General features: G+C 39.8%; 1 protein-coding gene across 1 annotated transcript in view; it reads right to left on the bottom strand.

The window, feature by feature from the left end:
* Positions 1 to 208: 208 nt before the first annotated feature.
* Positions 209 to 9,148, bottom strand: part of LOC107726779 (lissencephaly-1 homolog B-like) — a 24,796-nt gene continuing 15,856 nt past the window's right edge. Inside the window, exons 5-10 of the mRNA XM_016536461.1 lie at positions 8,004 to 8,172; positions 7,422 to 7,524; positions 6,977 to 7,205; positions 3,784 to 3,885; positions 2,237 to 2,393; positions 209 to 2,126 (exon numbers count right to left, since the gene is read on the bottom strand). Of these exons, the coding sequence (XP_016391947.1) occupies positions 2,053 to 2,126; positions 2,237 to 2,393; positions 3,784 to 3,885; positions 6,977 to 7,205; positions 7,422 to 7,524; positions 8,004 to 8,172 (834 nt within the window). The 3' untranslated portion in view covers positions 209 to 2,052. The remainder of the gene's footprint in view (positions 2,127 to 2,236; positions 2,394 to 3,783; positions 3,886 to 6,976; positions 7,206 to 7,421; positions 7,525 to 8,003; positions 8,173 to 9,148) is intronic.

Raw genomic sequence — 9,148 nt, 5'->3', positions numbered from 1 at the left:
ACTTGATTTAATTAAATAATTTATATTGTATTTGTAAGCTCTTTTTTTCACAATTGTTGTTGAATAAAACTGAATACCCTCAGGGTCATGGACCACCTGTTGTGTCGACAACACCTATTTTGGATGAAATGTTGCATTATTCCTACAAAAGAGTGGCAATATTTTGGCCACTATTGTAGATGAAAAAAAACAACAACAACAGATGGGCTGATGTATATTTACAGATATTTTATTATTTTAATTATGTTGCAAACAATGACATCAAGATATACTGATGGACAGTTATTTATTTATGTGAGTGCACGAGTGTGTCAACAGTGAGACCACAAAAAGCAGAATGAAGTCCTCGATATTGGGGATTCTCAGTACAGTAACAAGGCAGAGAAAGCGAATAGCTGGAGTCAGAGTCCGCTGTGTGCTCACAGACAGGAAGTGACGTCCACACACACACACACATCCAAAGATTCTACATACACAGCTTTGGGATGGCAGTGGTTGGGCATACATGACTCTACTGTTGGAAACAGTACGCTGCGGACCAGCAAGCACAGCAAACTACTCACCACTGATGTAGTCTTATAAGTTACTAACTGTTGCCTTGTACTGCAGCCAGTGGAGAAATTTTCAAACTCGCTCCGTCTGTCTGCCCCATTAATCTGATCAGGAGGCCATCTTCCTATAAATGTGTTCATAGAAAACACATGCACACCTTAATAGTTAACACACACAGAGCAGCCTATAGATATTGCACGTCGATCTATGGTGGAGGTGTCGTCCTCAAACTCCACAAGGTCCAGGACAGTGCCTTCCTCTGCAATGCCAAAAACCTCACTGAATCAAGAGAGACTGACTAGATAGCTCAAGGTCACTGAGCAGTACCACAGAGTACGTCAAAAAGCCTGTATGGGCAATGTCTCGTGAAGTCTTCACAAACGCGCGGACAGGCAGCAGATGGTGCAAGCAAGCAGCAGAATGACAAAGCAATGAAAGCGCTATATCAATGACGAAGGGTGTTACGCAAGAAGGGGTTAATGAAACCTATGACCGAATTAAGTCATTTTCGAGAATAGTGAAGCAGAATGTGGGCAGTCCGAGTGAAATCTGGGAGTAGCAGAGGTACTAAATCAGACTGTGTTGGCGATGGAGGGTGTCAGAATTATATCCTTTGTACACACACACAAAAAAAAAAAGAGAGCGAGAGAGAGAGAGAAACAAAATGTAAACCCTATTTTTCCAGGGACAAGTGCACTTTACCGATTCATGTCCTTATAAAAGCAATCCTTTTCTCGTATTGTGTTTTCTGCACTTCTTTTCAAAGGGGATCGCATGTAGATTTGCCAAAACGGCCTCAAAAGGTCTCAAACCTGTTTTGAGAACGGAAAAGGACTTCGTGGATGAGCTGTGGATGAGAATGGTTCAATAATGTGAACCGAAGTTGTTACCTCTTCTTAAAGTGACGCATGTCAAATGAGAATCTTCTTGTAAAGGGGAGAACTAAGCATCCAGGCGTTCATATGGTTAAATTACATTACAGACCCCCAGAACAGACAAGTCAAGCTGTTCATCTTCAGTCAGTTTAAATGTTTAAAAGTCTTTCTTTTCTTTAAAGCAGAATGTGACAATCATCGGGAAAGAAAACATAAACGTCCAACAGAACGGTTTTGAGGGCCCTGTATCCTGAATTCCCCAAACAGCATCATTCTGCCTTCTGTTCATAAACGCTTGAGGTGAGAGCAACACCTGTGCTCTGCATCCCTACGGTACTTTAGATGAGGAGAAGCAAAAATTTACAGTATACAAGGTTTGGATTCACCATGCAAGAATACTTGTTTTACTTTTTACTTATTTCTGTTTTTTCCTTGTGAGTGTGTTGTGTAACATTTAATAAGCTCAAACTACATCCAGAGTAATTTACATAAAAGGACAATAGTTATTAGAAGAGAGCTGGATGAGGTGGTAACCATAGTAATGAGTGCATCCTGAAGAGCAGGTGTGGGAGTGGCCAAAGTGGTGGCGTTGGTGGGGAAAGGGAAGGGGCGGAACCTATGGCGATCAGCGACATTCCCACACTTTGACCGTTTGATCTACACTTCCTGTCACCACGTAAGGAGAAGTCTTGTGGAAATCTGTGGAAGAAAGGATGAATATTTCAGGATGAAGATTTGATAGTGTAATGAGACCAAACGTCACCATTTCGTTTCAAGAATTTCCAGGCAACAACGTCTGCTTGGCTTACCCAGAGAGGTAACAAAGTGTTCATGGGCACTCAGGGTCTTCATGCAGCGCTTGTTCTTATAGTCCCAGATACGAAGGGTCTTGTCATCAGCGCAGCTCACTACGAATCTCCCACCAGGATGGAACAGCACTCCACGTACCCAGTTATCATGACCGACCTGAGAGGCCAGAGAAGTAAAAGATGAAAGAAGAATGATAAATTGTGAATAAGAGCTCAGAATTTGCCATATGATTCAGTATAATCTGATCTAATAAAAGGGGAGAATCACTTCAATGTGTATTTGAAAAAGCGGTTTGCTTATATTTCACCAATCCATCAAATACAGAGCAGTAATACAGTACATGTTCAGAATATGTATAATACTCAAGTATTCCAATGCAAAGTTTCTATATGCATGGAATACTGTGAATACATTTGACCAAAATGTGCAATATAAAATAGAACATTGTACTGGGTGCTACACCCCACAATGCAATGCAACTTTCCATTAACAGCATGAGAAATAAAGCAGAAGGGATCAACTGCTACTTTAAATGTCTCCTCTTTAACTCATTATTTAACTGGGCTGTTATTGACTCCTTGCATAAACAAAATTGGATTCAAAAATATAACATTTTTGTTTCCAGAAATCATGAACTCAAATTCAACATAATGACATAATGTGACAATGTAATATACTACTGTCTGAAAATATTGATCATTGAATAAATGTATGGTAGACTATTTCCACCATGAATAAGAAAAAAAAGCCATGTTTTGGTAAAGTCATTAATTATGACACAAGATTAAATTATTTTGTAATAACATTATAAAATGTGTCAAAATTATGACATATCAAGTCATAATGAGATAAGCTGAAACTGATAAGCAATTATGACCAAAAGTCAAATTTATGACACAAAAAGTCATAATTACGAAAATGTCATCATTTTGAAAAAACATTCCGACTTGTCAGGTATGACTTAGCATCTCATAATTTCAACTTGTCAATGTTTTTCTCATAATTATGACAGTGCAGTCACATTTCAACAGGAATCCACATAATCAGGAATTCACACAAATTTCCCATGCAGATTTCGCAACAGGTTCAAGTCACCGTGTTGACCAACAGAAAGTTGCTTAGTTTGAAAGTGACTTCTGTGTGAGCCGTGCTTCATACATCATTACACTGTGACTGATAATAGACAAAGGACCTTTCTTGATGCCTGAAAAATTTCACAAATCTCATAATTTAGTATAAAAATTTTATAATTTTTATTTACAACTTATGACAATATCAACATTTTATCTCAGAATTATGACTTAGTATCTCATAATTTCAATTTATGTCATGATGAGGTCTTGTATCTTCAAGTTTGACATATGTCATAATTATGATTTAACAAAACATTTTTTTCTATTATGTGGCAGAAATGGGCTTCCATAGTGCTTTTTTTAAATTTTTTATTAAGTATGCAGTAAGCAGTATTTTGTTTTTTATTCTGAACACAGACAGTGTGACTATAGATATCATACAATGAAGCTGCCTGAACTATAGCTTAACTCACCAGTGTCATAAGGCACATGCCAGTACTTATGTCCCACATTTTAATGGTCTTGTCTCTGGATCCAGATAACAGGAATGGCCCAGGCTTTCCACTTTTCTTGTTCTGCAAGAAGAGAGTAAACATGACAAATTATTAAAAGAAGACAATATATCTTTCTAGAGTATCACGATTAGGGATGGGTATCGTTTGCATTTTATCGATACCGATACCGCTTATCGATACCGGTACTTATCGATAGTGTTATCAATACTATTTGGTGCAAAAAGATATGAAGTGAAAAGCGGTTTAAAATTTCAAGTTATTGTATTACTACTGAACTTTATCAACTGTATTAAAGTTCTTCAGTCAAGAGCAGTGAGTTTTTTTTCTCTTTGTGTTTTATTTTATTAACATTAAAGGAATGGTTCACCCAAAAATGAAAATTGTGTCATCATTTACTCACTCTCAAGTTGTTTCATCTGCCTTTGACATGTGTGGTTTGTATGGAAACCTCTGCTCCAAACTCAAACGCTTCTCACAGCGCTGTTTAGTGGTCTCGTGATCGAGATCAGTCAGCGAGTAAACGCATTTGTTCTGAGCTCGCGCTACGCTGTCTTTAGGCAGAGCTAACGGTCCGTGCAGCGCGGTTCAAACGAGTCGCGCTCTTCCGCTTTTGACGCGTTTAGGAATTCGTGTGCGCTAAAGAAATGAGAGTGCATATGAGTTATCAAATTGATATCACTCGTGTTTTACTGCTACATCTGGTCTAAAATTTTGTGTTTTTATTGACATTTTGAAACTGCATAGGCCTATTTTGTAAATTATGCTTGGCGGGCCATATATAATATAGACTATTAAGACAGCTGCGGGCCGCTTAAAATTAATCCATGGGCCACATTTGGCCCACGGGCCGTAGTTTGGACACTCCTGCTTTAAAGACAAGCGGCAGCATGTTTAGTACTGACTATTAAGACAGCTGCGGGCCGCTTAAAATTAATCCATGGGCCACATTTGGCCCACGGGCCGTAGTTTGGACACTCCTGCTTTAAAGACAAGTGGCAGCATGTTTAGTACTGCCGCTTTAAGAGCTGCACGCATCTGTTTTTCTCTCAACTGTTTACTTTCACTTTAGACATAATTAACTGTGTTTATATGTAAATCTTGTGTGTTTTTGACCGTATTAGCACAATCAGACGATAAGATAACCAAGTAATCAGGTGCTGTTTGACCGGCCTTTTAGTGTACGGACGCTTTGGGTGTACGCGCTCTGAATAAGCACATGTTAGAACAGCACCCGAATAAAACGTTTAACCGGCAAGGCCTTAAAGCATGCAGAAATAATGTACTTTTGTGATTGCGAATAAGTCTCGTGAACTCTACCGAATCAACATTTGATGTGAATGTGTCTCGCGAGTTTCAGTTGGAGCTGGAGCCGCGAGACATAATACAGTGCATTGCTTGAGATGTTGTATTTTGTTAGTAAATGTTTCATTATATTACTAGTGTTGCCTCCTTTGTTCACTATTACACTACTGCATATATTGCATCTGATACTCTCGTCGCCTAGTTTTGTAACGTGAGCCCACACTTTCAAACATTTCACTCTTGCCACGATGACTAATCGCACGCAAACACACACAGCACCATGTGCATGGATATCACGCACACATCGGGCAAACGTCGGCCACATCATTCAAGTGAAGGAAAATGACAAGCAGCAGCTTCTAATTCATCGTTAACATTGAAGTATAGGGATAAAAAACAACGCAAGTATCGATAACAGTATCATTTGTCCTGAAGCTATCGGTATTCCGGTATTGACCCAATTACGTACCGGTCCAAAAAAATACCGTTCTCGGTACCCATCCCTAATCACGATGATGCAGAAAAGGGAAAAAGAGGGAAAGCTCTAGGGCTGCCCCGCTAAGAGTCAACTAAACATTAGTCGACTAAAATTTTATTAGTTGGTTAGTTGCAGAAAAAAAAAAACGGTCATTGTCAATGACAGATAGTTAATGGCTGGTCCTTGAAGTAATTACAGTATATCGGGCAGAAAATACAAACGTTTGCCTATCATTCATTGACCTCAAATATGGCTTATCATTTGAAACTGAAACATGCAAAGTAGTAGCAAATTTACATGGCCGTTTGCTCTAATGTTACCCTAGATAAATGTGCACTGTTGGGCGCATATCCAAGTGTTTGTGCGGAGTGTGGAAGCTGTTACGCCTTGTTTACATTGCACATGTCCGCTGCGCATTACGGCTCCGACAAGGTTTTGTTCCATCCTCCACGCGGTGCCAACTCACACCAGGAGCATTTCAGAAGCGAAGCAACCGGATTTGCGAGACCACGAGATTTGCTTCTCTGACATTTGTTCTTGATTTTTCGTGTTTTTTCTTGATTTTTGGGGTTCTACCATGGTTAAGTTGACTAAATGGTAATGTTTTGTCCGGTTTAATTGTGTTTATTGCCATGTCCTGCTTTGTTGTGCTATAGCCTATAGACAAAGTTAATAAACTTAAAAGTCCAGTTATGAACAACAAGGATAAAAGATTTGTAGCTGTGTTTTAGTCTGCACAGCGTGTTTATTTTGTATTTTAACTGTGCGGCTTGGACGTGGTGTCCGTCAAAAATAGACTAGGCACCTATCTTTAGTGAAGCAGCATGGAGAGCCGCTTCCGGGACTCTTCTAAAACGTGCCACAGTGTGGCACGGCTGGTATAAACACAAGCACTGACTAGAGTGGCCGCAATCAGCTCCGTTGGCCATTTCAGAGCCGTAACGCGCTGCAGACGTGTGCAGTGTAAATAAGGGGTTAGTGTGCTACTGCATGACTTGGAGGCGTTGGCACGATCACTGGCATTTTTTCTTGATAACAGTAAGAATATAAGAATAATACATACACATGATCAAGGGTCTACTTTTATTTGATGAGCAATTAATCGCAACATGAAAATTTGATACCGGCATATCCATAATTTGCACACACTCATAATATCAACAAGACATTGTGCTTTTGTAAATATAAAAAAAACAGGATGCGCTATCTGACGTCTCTGTCTCCATGCATTGGAGTGTGGCACAAAACCCATGCACGTCACAACTCAACGTATAGGCAATTTGCCTCAGATATAAAATAAATGTGTGATCAGTTAGTTGACTAGAAAAATCTTTAGTCTTGGGCAGCCTTAGAAAGTTCAACACTATGTACCTCAGAGCCTGTAGCCTCAGATATGGTGGGGTGTGCGCTCTCAGGGGCCCAGGAAATACACTCCACCACGTGCTCGTGCTCCCGCAGCTCCGCCTTGCACTCTTTGTTGGCCACCACCCACACGCGCACCGTCTGGTCATTAGAGCAGCTGGCCAACAGTGTGCCATCTTGATTGGGCCGGACCATACGCACCCACTCCCTGTGACCCGTGAACGTCTTCACACAGTAACTGACGCAAGAGAGAGAATCATTATACACTGACACACAGAATGTTTTGTATTGCTTTGCAAAAAAAAATACGAATAATGTAATTACTTGTCTTGAGTCAATAACATCGGAAAAAACTACAAGACATTCAGAGCAATACATGTGACTCATTGAAATCCTTGCAGAGTACAGATTCAGATCACAATTAGCCCACACAATGCACTTATGTATTACTCACCCAGTGGCCACCTCCCACATTTTAATGGTCTTATCCCTGGAAGCAGACACTATGTGATCACCGTTGGGCATGATGGCAACTGACGACACATTGTGATCATGTCCTGAGGATGTGAGGAAGACGAATGAGATATGGAGTGCAAGGAAACGCTTAGTTACAGTTAGTCTCAAGCAACTGGACTTTTGACTTGTGGCATAACCATCCAATGTCAAAAAAAAACAAAAAAACCTGAATCCTCATTTGAAGTATCTAATGTCATTTACTGACCGATGTAAAGGACAAGACTTATGGCATATGATTAAAAGAGGCACCTTTTGTACTTGAGAGAGAGATTAAAGCTGTCATCCTGGTTAATCCTGCCCCCAAACTAACCTTTACCCCTCCCCCTGGACCAACCGGCCCTGTCTGTGTCTCAGCGTCCAGAGAGAGGATTTTCCAGTTCACTAAGGATCCCAGGAAGCTTTAAGCCTATATTGGAAGTAGCTGCAGTACATGGCGGGTCAAAGGCCATTTAAGGAATTTCTTCCAGCAGTAGATTTGAATAATGGTAATAATGTGGTAGCAAATGCAGGAAATATGTACCGTGCATGGTCCTGATGCACTCAAAACCCTGGAAGTCCCAGAGTTTGATGGTCATATCTGCAGAACAAGAAGCCAGCAGCTTTCCAGTCTGATCAAAGGAGATGTCCTGCACTGAGTCAGTGTGACCCTTCAGGGTGCGCTCGAAATCCCCAGCCTCGTAGTCCCAAACCTGCAAAACAACGTAATGCAACATACTTACACACTTGCTTCAAAGTTATTCAAAATAATAATAATGTTGCACACTTTCAAAAACAGTTTGTGTAGCTTAAGTAAATCATCTGAGCACTCTGGTACTTTCAGAGCAGCACAGAGAATATACTTTTCAGAATCAAAAGATTTAAATTTTTACAATTTTTCAGAGACCACACCAATACAATTCTGGACAAAACCCATAGCCAATAATAATAATAATAATAATAATAATAATAATAATAAATATTATACATTATATGTAATCAAATAAGAATATATAATAAATTATATACTATATACAAGAATAAGTGTTCAATAACTGATATGATCTGATAACACATATACACAACATTAATGATCCCAAACTTTTGAACGGTAATGTATATGAAATTATGAAAAGAAAAAAAGAAAAAACTAGGGATGCACCGAATGTTTGGCAACCGAAATTATTTGGCCGAAAATAGCAAAAAAAGCTCTCTCGGAATAAGCGAAAAGACCAAATAAATTGTACCGAACAATGACGCGACGAGATCAAATAGAGGCGCGCGCTAATGCAGCAAACATGACGGCAGTGTGGAAACAGCTGTCCGAGAAAGACGCAAAAATCATTACAAGCATCGACAGCGAGAGACTGTTTAGTATTGCATCGCATGTCTTCGATGAGAAGAGAAAGGGTGGTTGTTGCTGATGGTTGTATGATGATTAAAATCGCGAAATGCCCTTAAACAATTAAATAAACTGCAGAATGTTGTTTTCTAATACACGCAGGAATTGCATGTATTCAAACAGCGCTGCACGAGCTCGCGGCGGTAGGGTTCAAAGTCCAAAGCGCGAGGGAAATCTGCGCTGAAACGGTGTTACTCGTCAGCTGCTCAGTAACATTTTTATTAATTTTTACAAGGCATGTGACAATGCGATACGTGCAACAAAAGTCTTCCCAAATTCGTAATGAG

The sequence above is a fragment of the Sinocyclocheilus rhinocerous genome, unplaced genomic scaffold (assembly GCF_001515625.1).
Source record: "Sinocyclocheilus rhinocerous isolate Xijiao unplaced genomic scaffold, SAMN03320098_v1.1 scaffold846, whole genome shotgun sequence".
Classification (NCBI taxonomy): domain Eukaryota; kingdom Metazoa; phylum Chordata; class Actinopteri; order Cypriniformes; family Cyprinidae; genus Sinocyclocheilus; species Sinocyclocheilus rhinocerous.
This window is presented reverse-complemented; position numbering and strand designations above follow the sequence as displayed.